The following is a 17,551-nucleotide window of genomic DNA, read 5'->3' as shown; positions in this document are numbered from 1 at the left end:
AAAAAAGGAGGAAGGAAGGAAGCAAGCAAGCAAGCAAAGAAAGAAAGTGAGCCAGTGCAGGTGGGAAACCAGACAGGCTGCAGAGAGCACCCTGGACCAGGCACAGAGGTATGGAGCTTGTCCCCAGCATGCTGACCTCTTGCTGTCCTTGACCCCATCCATGAGTCTCTGCCACCCAAGGACTCAGCAGACCTCAGCCTCCCTTCCAGCTGCTGACTCTAAGCTCAGAGAGCCAAGGAGCCTGCATCTTTTGGGCTCCTCCCCAGTGTGCAATGGTCCTGACACATGTGACAGTACCCTGAGCCCACTCCTGCACACGATTCTAACCACCTCTGTACACCTGTGACACCTCTGTATGCCTCCTGGCCCATGAGTGCCCCGTAGAGAGTCGGCCAGGAAGTGAGTCCAGAGCCTTGGTGAAGTGCAGTCGGGTACAACCTAGCCATCTGCACGCTTCCTTCGGGCTCCCTGACTGCCATACCATGGTTGAGCTGCTGGTCCATACTTAGTTGTGTTCCCCTCCCATCCCCAAGCCTCACACTCTTGTAAGCAAGGATCTGGGGAAGTGGTTGGATCATGAGGCTTGACGCTCATCTGCAGGTCCACCTACTGCTGAGTTCCCAGCTAAATGTGAGGGTCTGGTTGACCAGACGCCTTGTCTCTTTCCGGCTTTGGACACTGCCCCATTGCACCTGAGCAGTAGCACTACCACCTGGGTGGCTATGCATGGGGCTGTGGTGTCATTCTCAGGCCCCGCTGTGGGAGTGGGCTCTTCTGAGAGCATTGGACCTGGGGGTGTCGGGTCCCCAAGCTGCTGGCTTTTGTTTGAGGACTAGGAAGAGTGTTTCCATCATCTTACCACCTTCTTGCTGCTGGGTGGGCTGGGGAAGCAGGAGGATGGATACAATTACTTTGTTAATAGTTAAAGAGTAGTCACCTCAGACAGCACTCACTGCTCCTAAAAGCAGTCACCATAGATGGACACCAAAGAAAGACCCGCAGCATGAAGACACTAAGAGACACAGCACTGCATTGAAGGACTTTAATAAACTGCAGCATATCCATACATTAGATCAGTGTGTGAGAGCACCACATACAGAAATACAGGCACCCGCCCAAACCATAACCTCGCTACACAAAACAGGCTTCCAAACCCCGCAGCACAACCGTCTTTGTAATCATTGCTCATTGGACAGAGCCCCTTCAGCAAGAGTAGATGTGTGATATCTTAGTGATGAAAGAAACTTTACTGCCTCTCTTAAATTGGGCTTCTTCTCATTACTGTCTTTTCATTTATTTCTTCTTGTTTTCTTTTCCTTCAGAGTTTTCAAGTTGAGCAACATCCTTGGCCCTTTAATTAATTAATTAATATCAAGCCAGAATCAAAGTCACCAAATTGTATAGGCTGGGCTCTGCCTCATGATCTTCCTGCCTCAGCCTCCCAGAAATGCTGGGATTATAGGCATGCACCACCATGCCTGACTGACTGGGATTTTAATCTATGCAACAATTAGACAGCAGTTGCCAGTAAAAACAGACTTGAGTCTTTTTTATTAGATAATTCAGCCAAATAAACTCACTGGAATTCAAACTTGAAAGAAAAGAGGCATCTGTCTTATCACAACAGTGATAATGAGCACTTTCAAGGCCCTTAGCCTACTACCTGTCCTGGGCTTCTAAAGATGAAATTCCTTTCGTGGTGTCACCCTCCAAACTTAAAGCAGTCATTGAAAACACTTGCCCTTAACACACAAGATACAGCAGTTATATTTTTCTTTATTTTCCCAAGAAACAGCGTATTTCACAAAGTTAACACTTGTATTAAAAGTAGAAAAAATAAACCTCAAAACATTGTATAAGCCAAGCTTGGGTTTTCCTGTGATAGGAAAAGTTCCTACTCTTCCCCTCGAAGAAAGAAGGGCACTGAAATATGTTAATCGCAAAATCATTGCAAATCATGACATTGCATAAAACAATACTGTAATAAAAATACACAGCTAGAAAATGTGCTAAAGTAGGTTTTTTCTCAGGTGTGATTTTGTTTAACTTGCATTATATGTACCTTAGGGGAAAGAAAAATAGTTTCCTCCAACTAGAAAAGATGGGGCCCCAGATTTGGATTTGACTTCTGATTGCACTGGGTGAGCACCTGCTATACGCCATGGAATGCCTTTGGTGAGCTGAACACTTTGTTTTATGACCAGTTTGCTCGGGTCCTCTTAAGATCAGTGGGGAGGAGGGACTTTCTGATTCAATGTTCTCTTAAAAAGTCCATAAAGTAGAAAATACAGGATAACCTATCCTGTTTTGAATATGACACACTCATACGTAAATTGAACTATAAAGCCTTAAAACTTGAGGTAGGGATGTTGCGTCCTCCAAAAAAATCACAACTCAGTAATTCAAACATCAATGAGTCCTGAAAACAGATTATGAAGCAGAATTTCTGGAACAAAAGAATGAAACCAAACATCTACGTGCCCTCTTCTGTCAGGCACTGGAATTGCAGATGAATTAAATGCTTTGGCAAACAAAACAAAAAGTAAAATCAATGATTTAGCTTTTTTGAAATAATTACAGGATATGACTGTTTTCTAGGAGTGAGACAGTATGTAGGTTACCTAAGGAAACTACACAATTTCGTATCACCACAAGAAGATTTTGATTATGTGAGCCTCTGGCAGAATTTTTCTTCCAGCTACAAAAAGAAGCGATTGATTTTTCTCACATGGACTCAGACTGCATCCTATTTAAGGGATTCGGAATTCACTGCCTATGTCCCATGGTACAGCGGCTCTGGTGGAATAAACCCAGGTGCAGTCTGCACTCGGGCAGCCCTCTCAGCCCTAGGTTCCCAGGGCTGTCACAGGGCAGGGGATCCAGCCTCGGGCATCGACTCCAGCAAGGATGGATCCACGGAGGATCCACGGGTGCCCATCTGTGGGCAGGAGGGTGGGCATCTTCTCCCACCGTCTGGATCACCAGTCCAGCTTCATGTCTTCCTTGCTCCACACATACTTCCCCCCTCGCTTGAGAAACATCTTCTCATCAAAGCCGCTGAACTTAATCGCCTGCTCCACGCCCACATCCAGGATGGACTTGGAAGGTTCTTTGCGCCCTTGTGTGCAGTTCAGGAAGCGCATCTAGGAAAATCAAGTCAGAAACAGGAGCATGTTCATTTTGTTTGTCCTGTGAGCACCTCCATCTACCCAAAACAAGTTTCCATACTTTGATCACGTTTCAGAGGGTGATGGATACCCATGGCTAAACATGGGGACAGCTTGGGCTCCATGTCCCCAACTCAACCCCTCCTGGACCCAGGAGAGGCTGATGGAAAGGTATGGGATGTCGCCTGAGCCCCTGGACCTCATCAGAGGGACAAACTTCCCCAAAATGCTGGCCTCTGAATTTTGTTTTGAAATTTTACGTTGAGGAGGTGCAGTACAAAAGCACAAAAACAAGGAATGGCACTGTAGCATTGGAAAATTACAAGTAGATTTTTTTCTAGAATGTAGATTACATACAGGTCTGAGTCTAAATCCTCAAAAAGGCTTTCTTTGGGAAAGTGGAGAGACAAGAGGAAGAAATGGACTACTGAGGCAGGCACCTCACTGTTCAATAGCAGGCGACTGTGTCCTGTTCCTGCCAAGCATCTTCCTCCTTATCCAATCTTTGGTTTTTATTCATTATGTCCTGGCCTTTTCTACCTTGTAGCCAGAAATGAGGTCTTCCCATTCTTTATCACATATACCCAGCATTTCGTAGGAGATCAGGTAAAACATGTTGAACCGAGCAGTTATTAATTTAGCAGAAACAAATTTGGTCCAATTATGTTTTTTCCAACTATGGTATAGAGAGGCCGATGAGTTCGTTGAGGAACTTGGGTCCAAATTCCTAGGTGGCCACGACAGCCTGTGCACCAGAAACAATTTTCTTTCCTGTACTTGGGACTCCTACTAATAACCCAAACATTTCTATTACCATTTTTCTCTTTATACCTTCTCAGAAAGCTCACATGGGCAATAAATGAAATTACTTTCAAGCATCATTGACTAACTCTGCAATAGCAAAATAAAAAATTATAATAAACATTTATCCAAAAAAATCCAATCTCAGTATTGTTCTCATGGTTCTCACTGGGGCGTATCTCTTTAAAAACATGTCTTTGAAAGGAATTATTTGTCCTATGTGAGAAATACTAATACTACTAGGAGTTCTAAGTTTAGAACAATAACCAAAAAAAGCAAAAAAAAAAAAAATGTTTTTAAAGGGGAAGTGTTTTTTGTTGTTGTTGCCACTCCAATTCTGAGAAGGGAGGGGTTTTCCCTTTCTGTTCAGATGTGGGAGGGCAGACACAGCAGCGGCCTGTGGAGGTGGCCCACCAGGCTGCCCTGGACACCCTCTAGAGCTGTTCCAGCAAGTTACCAAGAGCCACTGAGATTTGGGCCCCTGATGATTCTGTGACTGCACCATGACGTCATCTGTCTCTGGAGAACCTCCAGCCCCAAACCACAGGACAGAGAACTCTGCCATAATATTGGGTCCCTGGTGATACCCACAATAGTTGGCCACGTGGGAAAAACATGGTGGCGGGGGGAAGACAGGGATAGGGAACTACTGCTAACTAGAGCCTTGGCTCAGGTTAAAATTTGCAGAAATGCCAAGCTCAGGACCTGACCCTGTCCCAACAGGACTTCACCATATTAAAACTTAAAACAAAAAAATCACTCTCAGCCAAGTCATGAAATCCCCCTAAGCAGGAAAAATGGTTGTGTCCATTTTAGCTCAGCTTTGGTCTTGCTGCTGACTTAGTTTACTCAGGGATCATTTTGTAGCTGAAGAAATACTCACATATTCATCCAGAATGAGATAGGAGTCTTTCATCTGCAAAGAAAACATAGGATTCAGATTTAGTTTCAAACACAGGCCTCTGTGGGGCCCAGCTGTCTGTTGTCCGATATTTGTGTTTTTCTATTCGTGCTGGAAGGCTCCAGGGAGAACGGTGACCAGGAAAGTGCATCTGACAAGGACATCCCAGGCCAAGTCTCTATTCCCTCCCGCTGTCACCAGTGAGGCCAGTGACTGTCACTACTATCCAGTAGATTTCCCATTTTTCCAGCGAATTATCCAGAACTCCTTGACTGCTGTGACCTGGCATCCGAAAGGTAGCTTTACCTGGGAATTCTGATACCTACCACTCTCTTGCATCTTAAAAAGCATTATGCATCCTGCAGCCTTAGGAATGCCTTCCCCATCTACTCCTATAGACACAGGCAAAATCCGCTTCCATAGAAGGCCAGTTAGTAAATGCGTCCCACTGTAGAACCCTCAGAACCTCTGTCCCAGCTAACAAACTCCACACTGGAGCCCAAGCGCCACTACCTATAGTATGTAAGGGAATGGGTACTGAATTTTATAATATATTCCTCACTCATAGATATTATTCCTGTTTTGATTTTTTCTCCCTGTACCATGCTCAGCTTGGATCAGATACTCAATCATGCAGCAGGCCAGGTCTGTCTCTCTGGCTGTAGCTGGCACTTCCTGTGCACACTAGGTCTAGGCCCGCTGTGGGGCTTGGGATACGGTGAGGGATGCGGGTGGGAGATGGGGAGACAGCAGCAAGGGCACCCTCAGAGCAGCTCTGAGAACCCAGCCCTGACCCGTGTGTGTGCCTGGACCAGCCCCTGAGTGGTGCCGCTGGGCAGGGGCTTCTGGGCTTGGGAGGAAACCGAACTCCTGAGTTTGCTCCACTTCGGCTCAAATCAGTGATCATGTAAGAGACAGAGGGACACTCAGGCTCCTCATGTGTGAAGCGGGGAAGACAAACTGAGGCCAGGAAGCCCTTATGAACACTCAGATAAACCAAAGGTCTCTCTACACATGGTGACATGTATGATTGCCTACTCTAGGATCTTTGATCTCACATTAACTGCATCATGAAGATGGGGACTGTGCCCATATGTGGGGGGGGGGCATCTTTCCGCTCCTTCCAGCTGCTCTTCGAAGGTCCCCTGGCAGCCTGGGGAGACCTCTCATTCTTGCTCCATTCTGCATGACCTTCCAGACTCTGAGCATTAGCAAGAGCTCCTGCAATCAGGGCCAAACTGTGCTTGGAATTCCCTCTGGGTACGCATTGTGGGGTAGAGGTTTTCCATATGCGTATTTTGTGGTGACAGATTGGAGAGTCCTTTTTTAAAAATATGTTTTTGGATAATGGAACTTATTTTAATTGCTATAAGGTCCTAAAGCTTATAAGAGTAAACAAAAATGACTACTAATTCTGCTCTTCCATGATAATTATTGTAACATTACAGGGGCATTTTGGGGCCCACCAGTACAGGTCTCAGATTAATTTTGCACACTCATTTTCCTTGGTACTTAATACCATGAGAACTTATCCTGCTCATTTAATATTCTTTGCCATTTGCTTTTCAGCCAGAATAAAATTTCATTCTATGAACATGAAAATGTACCTGCTACTGCTATGCTTTAGGCATACCATGTATTCAATTTTTTGCTGTTATTTTCTTTTAATAAAGTCGTAATGTGCCTTTGCATAAATATTTCTCTGATTCTCAGAGTTCCTACCTTTTAAGGTAGAATTTCTAAATTAGCTTGTGCAGACATTTAAAGATTATCATTATAAGTTACCAAGTTTTTGTCTAGGAAATTTGAAGTAATTTGTTCTCTTCCTAGTGCTATGAACTTGTTTTTTTTTTAACCATGACTTCATGCTTTGTATTTTAATTTCTATTTGAATGCTAATGATATCAAAGACCAGTTTATGCACAATTTTTTTTGTGTGTAGGAATTATCTATTTATACTCAAAGCCTGACGTGTTCTTCTGTTAATAGACTCTTTTTGATCTAAAGAATTTTTACCCTATAATACTCTATATTTTACTCTATGTTTTACTCTATAATAAAGGATTATATATATTTGTTATATAAATATATAAGGGTTGCACATTCTACTTTTAATTTTATAACATATGTGGTTATTTATTATTGAGACAGGGTCTCATTATATGGTTCAGACTGGCTTTGAAATTATTATGTAGCTCAGGTTGGCCTCAAATTTGTGGAAATCTTCCTGCCTCAGCCTCCGAAGTGCTGGGATTATAGGCATGTGCCACCAACCCAGCTTTATTTTTTATTTCTATGTGTTCAAATACTTAATCCATAATTGTTTTAAAATATTTATATATTGAATTAGTCAGGAGGTTCCTCCACTCTGGAAAGGAGGATAAATTGTTTTTCTTGTAGCTTTTGAGAACGTGGGGAGCAGTGGCTGTTCGCCTTGGAGTACCCGGAAGCATCACAGTGTAGACCTGCCTGAGCTATAGCTGTTTAATCTGTACATCAAATCTAATAGGAAGCATCAAGTATGCATCCACCTGACACCCAAGGAATCGTCAAGCAGTCTTGCTATTCTGTCCAGCAGTCTTGCTATTCTGTCCAACTTTTACGTTTCCTAGAGATAACTCAAGCCAGCCACGTGACGATGATTACATCAACACCAAGGCTCCCAGCTCCCCCTAGAGTTGGGCACTGTGCAATCCTCCACCTGCCTCTTTCGAAGAGTAAACTAGGACCTTGCAGCAGGACTGCGCATGAGTCTACGCACATAATCACGTGTTTCGGGGTTTCCACTGCACCCACCGCAGGAGAGGGGAAGTGAGACTTCTCATGGGGACCGGGGAGCTGGCAGGTGGCCTGGACCGAATGCCTAGCATGGCAGTGTGACAGTATGCACAGCCTCGAGTGGGAGAGTCCCACCCTTTGGAGGATCTACACTTGCCATCTGACAGAGCCCATGTGCTGAGTGAAATTACCTTCTGGTTGCTCTCAGGCACCAAACAGGGCACCTCTTTGTGACGCTCCAGAAAGGCCTCGAACTCCTCCTCGCTGATGACGAATCTTTCTGCCTCTCTCAGGGCATCTTCCCCACAGTTCTCACCCTCAATCAGGAGGCACTGGAAGACCTGGAATGCAAGCGTGGCCCCGGGTCAGGTCCTTCGTTCCTGTCCCCCTCGCCTGACTCCTTGGTCCAGAGAAAAAGGCGTCTTTCTCAGAGAAAAAGGCGCTCAGAGCCAAGCGACTCCTGTCCCCCTTGGAAATGTTACCCTAGGAACCCAGAAGCAGCCTGGAAATTTAGGAACAAACCCAAATACTCTTAGGAAATAGATTTCCAAACCTGGTTAGAGTACGCTTTAGGTGTGTGATCTAACATTTGCAGACTGTAAAATGATGGATGTTCTTTGAAAGGAACAGGGAATATAAAAAGCCCAAAAAGCAAATCATTTGCAAGCCCCCAAACCATGCAAAAAGTAGTTTGAAAATGCGCTTGCTTTTCCTGACTTTTAATGTATCTTGTCAAGAGTTATAGATTCTGTTTTTCACTCACAGCTAAATACTAATGAGCCATTTACCGTCCAAAACTGCACCTCTGAACACATGAGATTTGGGGGAGAGATTCTGGATCTAAACCATAACAGGCTGGGAGAAGGAGCCGTCCCGAAACATCAAACTTGGAAAGATGACTTTACGTTGCTACAGAGAAGGGATGACTTTACTCAAATAATTCAGTGAAAACTGAGTAGCATCAGAATTTATAAAGAATGCCCATCCATCCATCCATCCATCCATCCATCCATCCTTCAATAAACCAAGAGTTTTAAGAAGAAATTTAGGTTTTATAAGAAGAGATTCTTTATAATATTTCCAAGCACCTAGCATATCTTTTTATCTTCACTATATTCCAGAGGAAAATCAATGCCAGTTTTCAGGAAAGAACACAAGCCAGGGTTGAAACCCTAACGTTACTGAAAGAAAGCCCAAGATCTGGCTGAAGAGATGCAGAGCTCTTGGTACCTAATCGTATTCAGCTTCTTCAAAAAAAAGTCACTTGAGCGTTTCGGGGTTAAAACCAGCAAAAGCAACATTGCACGCTTACCTTCCAGCGCACAGGGTTGAGCGCTTTGATGTGTTCTCTCATGTCTTCATCCACGTTGAATCGATTAATCACAGAGTTGATCTTGAAGGCCACTTTATATTGCTTACACCACTCATTCAGTTTCTGTAATTTTTCCACGTGGTTCTTCTTTCCCTGGCCCCGGCCGATGAGGACATTGACATGTTCATTGAAACTGTCGCAGGAGATAGCAAGAATGTCCAGATAGTCACCTGCACGACAATGAGAATCTCGGGTTACATGGGTGACGGTCAAGCCCTACCCCTCAGTTACCTGTCTTATCATAAAACAGCCTGTTTGCACTTATGCTTCAAACTTTTAAGATGATACTTTTTCTCATATGCACAAAACTTGCTGAGATGTAAATTACACTTGATGCTTGTGTCAAATCATCATTAAAAACCTGTATATGCAGAACAAAATGATGGAGCTGAATGACAGATTTAATCATTCTAGAGCCCTGTACAGGAGATATGGGAACCTTATTAATATATTCAAATTCGAGCTAGCTGCAGTGACACAAGAATGTAATCTCAACACTGTGGAAGGCTGAGACAGGAGGAATCCAAAATTATATGCACATATATATGTGTGTATACATGACATTTACACTACATTTATATATATACGAGCATACCTATGAGATTCTTCATTTATCCTTAAATAGAAATTGCATGTCTATAATGTCAGCATTTAGGGAGGCTGAGACATGAGGATCTTATGTTTGAGCCCAGTTTGGGCAACTTAGGGAATTAGCAAGGCTAATCCCCCCCCCAAAAAAAAAAAAACCAGGGGGCTGCAGATGTGGCTCAGTGGGAAGGCTCTGGTTTTAGTCTCCAATGCCATAAATAAATTAACCTTAAATCTCATGTAAATTTTGAAGAAAACAGATATCCTTGGATGTTTCTGGAAATATCTAGAAGCAGTTGTTTATTTTTTTTCTTTTTAGGCACGGTTATTGATTTGTTTCTCTTTTCCAGTCACATACCTAAGATTGCTTCATATAAGAGCCCTGGTATTTTCTTTTTTGTGAAATTAATTAGCTTTTCCCTCCTTATCTTTATCCACCCACGCACATGGTCCTTATCCACCCAAGCACAGGGACCCAGCCCTTCTAAATTGGAAGGACCAGTCCTTATCCACCCAAGCACAGGGACCCAGCCCTTCTAAATTGGAAGGACCAGATATGCAGGCATGGACATTTTGTTTGTCCCTTGAGCATCTAAAACTATTTCAGATTATTTGCAACTATTTTTAATTGGGAGATTTTAAAAACTACAATGTGGATATTGTTTACATCTTTAATAATTGAAGGATCTGGTAACTTTCCATAGAGCACAAAAAAAACAAAGTGGCTGGCTGCTCACTTGACCACTCCAAAGGGAGCCTGGTGTTCCTTATACCCCAGTCTTCACACTTTCTCCCTGTCCCCCACCAGGGATGCTGGATTTCTTATGCATTTCCAAGGGCACAAGACACACCCTGTTCTCCAGGCCCACATTGCCTCTTACCCTTTCCCTCCCAGGAAAGGGACGGGCTGGAGGAGCTGTCTTGCAGGGTGAATGTGGCTTAGGTGGATGCTCTAAATCCTTCTCACCTAGTCTCTGCTTGTCCTGCTTTCTAGTCCCCTTTTCTGTCCCCAATGCTGACTTCTTAAAAGGGCTTTGAATCTCCAAACTGGTATTCTGTTTTTCCCTGTGTTGACATCCGGCTTCCTCCCTCCCCTGTGGGTTTACCCTCTCTTGGGACTGCGTCCTGTCTTCCTCTTTCCCCTCTGGCACACAGGCTGCTCACACGCACAGCCCATGTCCTTCCCCTGGGAGGAGAATCTGGTCAGAAATCTCTGTTCCTTGTCATCCAAAGATAAAAAGTGCTAGCTTCCCTTCCAATAGTCTCAAGGTCCCAAGAGCCCCGCAAAGCAAGAGAAGAGAATGGAACTGTGGCAGTAAGATCCCAACTAGCTCCAGGAAAAGAATGCACAAAGGTTTTACTAATAGCAAATATTTTTTGGTGTTCCTAAGTACCAACTATTGCTCCACAGACGTTCCATGTAGTGGGTCTATTAGCGAGGGATGTCAGTAGTCACAGAACCCACTGGTCTTCAGTCCTGGTGACACAAAGGATTTCCTTGGGCCCAATTGGCCAAGTCATACACTAGAGACTTCTGATATAGACCAAGTGCCCTCCAGTCTTAGCAGAAAAACCCACTGCATGGTGCAGAATGTGTGAATTTTCCACAGAAGTGGCTGAGCTAGGGCTGTAGGTCCCAATCCTTGCTGATTTGGAAGTAAGTGACAGTCATGACTGCTAACATCACCCCTGTCTAGCTAGCTGTATTTGTTTACCCCAGAGTCACAACAATCCTGATGCCACGCATAGCTTAGAAGGAGGTTCAAACAAGCAAAATTTGTTCCTTTTTTCTGCCAGTTCCCCAGAAGATCTAGCTTAAGGCCCAAGACGAAAGGAAATGCAGGAACCAATCATATTAGCAGCCATGATTAAAACACCCTCTAAGGAAACGTACCGTAGTCCTTGAACCACTTCTCCCGGATCAAGCTGCCGTTACTCACGATGCTGACACTGGGGAGACCCAGCTCCACTTTGCAAAACTTCACCAGCTTGCCCAGGTACTCTCCTCGGTCCTGCAGAAATGGCTCCCCGCCTGAGAAGTTTATCTTCTCCATCCCTGTAGGAGGTGACACAAAGTTTCCCATTTCACACTACTCCATTTTCACCATTCATGCAGTGTTTACAGTGCCTTATACATGCTAGGCAAATGCTTTACCATGAGGCTTCACCCCAAACCCATCTTTTTTGTTCTCTTTCTTTTTAATGACAAAAATAATGCTTCCTCAATGGAAAATAAAAAATGAAATAAAACCCTCATTACCCGCCCCTTCCCTAACTTTAATTCTGAAGGTCAAGCTCACTTTATGGGAATAACTATGTATTTAATTCAGAGTCTAAGTGGAAAGAAAATTGCTCGAAGAGGTTGTTTTTCTTCTCCTTTTCTCCAGTTTAAAATAGATGCACCTGATCATTGGAAATCACTGGAAATTCAGCTCAGGAGATTTCCTCCCCAGCCAGAGGGAACAGGGCGGCAACAGTTTTGCAAAAACAGAGAAACCCCTTCCTGGGCCATGTGCAACAGGGAGCTTCAGGTGGGGCCTATAGTTAATTCTTCCTGCTTTGATTTTTAAGACACTCAAGAGAGTTAGGTATGAGATCAGTTAGAAAGTGACAATGTAGTCTGGAAACGTGGCTTCCCCTGGAAGATTAGAAACAATGGATAAAAGACAAAAGTCCCGGAGAAAAGTGCGGGAGAACTGAAGCTGGACCACAGTGACGACCTAGTGGCCGTCTTCACTGGAGAGCCTGGCAGCAAGCAGAGGGTTGCCAAGGTGTCTGTGACAATACAGCATGACGCAGAGATGCGGGCACACTCGTGGGTGTGCACAAGGCCAGCTAGTGCTGATCTCAGGGACACAGAAGGGTGCAGTACGAGTGGCACCTGGGGTGGTGATGCACCTGACATCGCTTCGTGAGATTGTCAAACTATGCACAGCTGGGGCTGCCCCAGCTAGCCTGAAGCACAAGTCAAGCAGGGCAGGGAGGAATATCAGCTACACTGTTCCCTAGCCACCTGCAGAGGCATTTTAGGAGTGACAGGAAGATGGGCTGGAGGGAAGAGCAGACTTCAAGGGCAAAGTACTGCCTCAGATTTCTTTCCAATCCCTGCAAATCATTAATGTGATGATACACACGGGGGTCAATCTTAAGAACGAAGTCTCTGATCCATTTCATGAAAACCATTTCTGAGGTTATGTCTGTTTCTTTGTTTTGACAGGGTCCAACTATATAACCTAAACTGGTTTCAGATTCCCAGTGATCCTCCTGCCTCAGCCTTCTGATCACTGGGATTACAGGAATTCATCACTACATCTGCATTTTCTAAGTTTACTTTTAATAATTGCATACACACAACCCAACTTAAAAGGCATCAGTGTTACTGTTCTTGCTCCAGAATTTTTGATTTTAGCTTTCCTCACTAAATATTTCTGGAAAAACCAAGTTGCTTCATGATTTGGATAAACTCTGAAAGCAGCAGTCTGTCGCTGCTGGGTGGCGCAGGGCCTCCCTTGGCACACACCAGGGGCCACAGGAAGCAGGGGAAGCTCTTTGAAGCAATGCTGTGATCCAGGACCCTCTGGGCACCCCCCCCCCCCGCACCCACCTTGACCTTTCCCACAGGCCCTCCAAGGCAGAACCACCTCCAGTTCTGCAGGCGCCACCCAGCCTGCACAGCCAATCACTTAATTTCTCTGGGGGACTGGGACTTACCAGCTTGCTTAAGCAAAAGCAGCCCTTTCTTGGCCTCCTCCAGGGGCAGAACGAAGGACGTCTTGGCAGTGTGGAAGCAGAACCCGCACTTATAGTTGCACTGGCGAGTGAAGTGGTAGTTGACACTGGTAGGAACCGTGCTGTCCTCCCCTTTTGCCTCCGGGCTCCCCTGTGGTTCTCCGGCCACCTGCTTGCATCCCTTCTCCTCTGCTGGCCACCAGAGTGCTGCTCTCAGCCAAAAGAGCAGGGAGGCCAGGCTGCCCCAGAGAGAGCCCAGGGACGGCCTGAACGCACTCAGCATCTTCCCAGCCAGAGCCGTGGGTACCAGCATCCCCATGCCTGCTACTCTGGTACCCTGACGCTGTCCCTGTGCCTTTTATGACAGTGCAAAACCAGCCACACCTCCAGGCACCTTGGCCCCGGGGGGGGGGCGGGGAGAGAAGGGAAATACATGCTTCCTTTACTAATGCTCTGCTGAGTTTCGATTTTCTTCTCTCAGAAAATGAAAGTTGGAACACAGCCAAGACCGAAAGCACAAGACCAGGGCCAGGCTTTCTCTGTTTATGTCTGACTCTGCATGAATGACAGTCATTCCTTTGTGATGACATCAAGGACCTTCTCTACCTTTACTTCTGAAGTTTAGAATCCCTTATCCAAAAGGCTTTGGATAAAGATATTTCAGATTTTTTTCAGACTTTGGAACCTTTGCACAGTCTGCTCGGAAAATTTATTTATTTCCATGTTCTTACATGTCCTGTGCACACAGCTGACAATAATGTCTTGAAACATTGCTAGTCACTTTGTGCAAGAAACAAAGTTACACAATGTGTCACATTAGTATCCAAAAAGTTTTGAAGCCCTCACTGTTTCCATGTGACAGCTGGGTCACTATCACCCTTCACGTAGTAGTTACTCAGGGCAAGATAGTTATGAAAGCCAAATTGACACAAGTACCACAGGGTCGAGCAATCTCACTCCTGTCATGTATTCAAAGGAAAGAAAAGGAAATTAGCACATGAAAGAGACAGTGGCACTCCTATGTGTGCTGTAGTGTGTCCATGCTAGTCAGGATATGACAGTATCTTAACTGTTCCTTCACGATGCATAGGTGAGAATAATATTATGCATACGAGATGGAGTACTATTCAGGGAGAAGATGTCATTTACAGTTGCATCAGTGGATCTAGAGGGTGCTGTGTGGAATAAAATCAGCCAGACACAGAACACGCACCAAACAATCTCACTTATATCTGTGGAATCACTAAATGTGCTGTCAACTTGACTGACAAACGTCCAGCTGATGCTTGACTTGTAAGCCACAAACTGAAAATGGAAGACCCACCTAGGATGTGGGCAGCACCAGCCAATAGGCTTGAAGTCTGGAGAGAATAAAAAGGGAAAGGAGAGGGAGGGCTGCCATGGGTGTTTCTCCGGAGGAGTCCAGCTGTTGGCCATCACCGTTGGGCTTTAATCAAAGTCCCTTCCAGCTTCCAGCATAAACTCTGTGGCCTCCAGAGCAGCCCTTTGGCTTTCTGACATGGATTCAGACCTGACTCTGCCGGGGACTCCAGGCCTTTGACCTTGGAAAGCCCTCAAGCTCTGCACCGTGAGCCTTCACTGAGCCTTCTCCAGACCCGATAATCCAGGGATCGTCATAAGCCTTTATACACTGTGCTAATATAGTGCAGCCACTCTTCTAGGGAGCCTTGCCTGCTACACTGTGAAATCTCATCTCTACTCACACGTGTACAAAGCAGTCATAGGGGAAGGGATGGAAGGCGTTCGAAAATGTTAGTCAAAACACAGAAGAGACCTGTCATGTCAAATGAAGACCATGGTCAAAGTCGTGGCAAAAAAAAAAAAAAAAAAAGTTTTTAAAGTCACATAATAAAAGAATGGCTTGAAAAATAAATGACTGAGGATCCGTGAGGATGGGAGTTCCTTCTAGGTGGCAGTAACAGCCTAGGAACGCAGTGGAATTCACATCTTTATCCTGCTTAAGCTACTCCTTGGAACTAGTACGTTGTAGTGGAGGTAAAATGTGATGTTTGAATTTTGCTACATTTGGATCCCAGTCCTGAAACACAGTTTCACCTGGGAGTATCAGGTGCTTTACTAAGCTGCTTTCTAACTGCTAAACCCCACTGCAGCCTGTCATGTTTGGAGGACCCTTGGGAGCACTGCGGACTCTTACACGAAACTCTCCCTCCAAGGCTCTTCAGTTGGGATGAGGGTAGTATGAGTAACCTCGGGCGGCGTCTGGAGCTGAGAGAGAGAGAGAGAGAAAAAAAAAACAATAGTGGCCAAACCTGTGGAGTCACAGACCCAGCTCTGGACTTAGCAGCTGAGAGATCCCCATTTCCTTGTCAGCATAACCATCCCCTGCAATCTCTGCAAAGAGTAAAAAGTATTCTGATTACAAAAGCAAATTCATAGGGCCCTGATGGAAAACTTGCAGTGCAGGGTGAGGGTTGCCTATTGTTTTTGTGAATGGAAACAGAAACTACTCAGGTTCCTGCACTGGGAAACTGAAACTAAAGTGAATCTAAATTCTGCGAAATAGCAGGTGTATGTTTAATTATTGCCAGTCCAGTGATGCACAGGTCCAAGTCCATGGCACTGTGTGAATCAGAGGGAGTTGCATAACCCTGGGTGAAGTTCTTTCCTTATTCATTCTTGCTCGTATGTGCAGGAAATATGGACAATAATTCATGTGGGGTATTTTAAAGATTGAATGACATGATGAAGATCAACCAATGAGGGTTAGTACTTGGCATGGCAAATATTAGAAATATCTGGTGTGGAGGCAAGCAGGGTGTTGCACGCCCATAAACCCAGCATCCTGCAGGCTGAGGCAGGAGAATTGCTGTGAACCCAAGCCTAGCATGGGCTACATAATGAGTTCAAGTTCAACCTGAACTACAGAGCAAGATTCTGTCTCAAAAAATTAAGAAATGAAATCTAGTATGTCTCTGTCATGTTATACTTTTCATGTGCTAATTTATCTTATAACGGATAATGATATAGCCCAGAGTGTAGAAAATGAATTGAAAGGTAAACATTTGCTATACTTCTCAAAAACTGATCATTATTACCCTGTTATCTTATTATTCCTGCCAAATATGCTATTTTCTTTCAATCATTAATTCATCCATTCAGAAATGCTTTCTTTTCTTTCTTTTTCTTTCATCCCTCCTGTAAGCATTTATTAAAAGTCTTCTATTAGATAAAAATATTAATAAATATAAAGTATAAATAGAAGAGTCCAAGTCTATGCTATTGCAGGGCTCACAAAGTTACAGTGGCTTTGCTGCTCCACAATCACAGGCTTACCCCCCACCCCAAAACTTCTCTTTCCCTACACGGTCAGCCCATCCCAGAGTGAGGCTTGGAGCAGACCTTCCCTGTATGTGTGGATTTGTACAAAGCAGACATCAGGCAGCCATGGGTGAGGACTTCAGTCCAAGGAGCTTGCTTTATTTTTTTCCTTCTTCCTTCCTGTCCTTCCTCCTCTTCTGCTTCTCTTCCTCCGCTTGCTTCTCCTCTTTTTCTTCCTTCTCTTCTTCACTACCCTTCTCCTCCTCCTTCATTTTTACAATACTGTGGATTAAACCCAGGGCCTTCACACTGAGCTCTACCCCCAGCCCTTTATAGTTTTATTTACTTATTTATTTTTATTTTGAAACAAGGCCTCACTAAGTTGCCTAGATGCACTCAAACTAGTGATTGACCTCCTGCCTCAGCCTCATAGAGAGCTGAGATTAAGGAATTTTCTTCTCAGCAAACTTCCAGGCCTGCTGATCACTGAGCTGACCCAATTCTTTATATTGCCAACATTGTCTCCCAGGCTGCCTCTCTCCTGTTCCTCTTACAGGGTGACAAATGCAGATTAGATGCAGCCAAGTTCCCTTTGTAACCTGACTGTCCCCAGGCTACTGGTCTTTCCTAAAGCCTCTGGAATTCAGGGAGCAGGAAGCAACCTCCAGGTAAGAGGTCCCGCTGAAGTCATGGCTTACAAAGATGCCTCCAAAATTCGATGTAACCTGGGGTTGAGATCAAGGCTGCCCCTTCTTGCTCTTCACCTCTTGATAGTTGTCACCTTTAAAAAGAATTCAAGTATATCTGAGTAACAGCCAAATGTCACCAATGTGTCTGGATCTGGAAACTTCTCCCCACACACCCGTGCATCTGTGATTCTCTCCATGTGTCCTGATAAGGACCCTGCACTGACAG

At 44.7% G+C, this 17,551-nt stretch overlaps 1 protein-coding gene across 1 annotated transcript; it reads right to left on the bottom strand.

Moving 5' to 3' along the window:
- Positions 1–1,028: 1,028 nt before the first annotated feature.
- Positions 1,029–13,711, bottom strand: Rsad2 (radical S-adenosyl methionine domain containing 2). Its single transcript, XM_003464946.5, has 6 exons — positions 13,319–13,711; positions 11,502–11,663; positions 8,960–9,189; positions 7,839–7,988; positions 4,852–4,884; positions 1,029–3,143 (listed from the first exon to the last, which is right to left on the bottom strand). Exons 1-6 carry the CDS (start codon positions 13,653–13,655, stop codon positions 2,979–2,981), a joined length of 1,077 nt encoding a protein of 358 aa, XP_003464994.1. The 5' UTR covers positions 13,656–13,711; the 3' UTR covers positions 1,029–2,978.
- Between the last annotated feature and the right edge of the window lie 3,840 nt (positions 13,712–17,551).

This window comes from Cavia porcellus, unplaced genomic scaffold (genome assembly GCF_034190915.1).
Source record: "Cavia porcellus strain 051 isolate PalLab524CR breed Dunkin Hartley unplaced genomic scaffold, mCavPor4.1 scaffold_8, whole genome shotgun sequence".
Lineage (NCBI taxonomy): Eukaryota > Metazoa > Chordata > Mammalia > Rodentia > Caviidae > Cavia > Cavia porcellus.
Note: the sequence above shows the minus strand (reverse complement) of the source record. Positions and strands in the feature narration are given on the sequence as shown.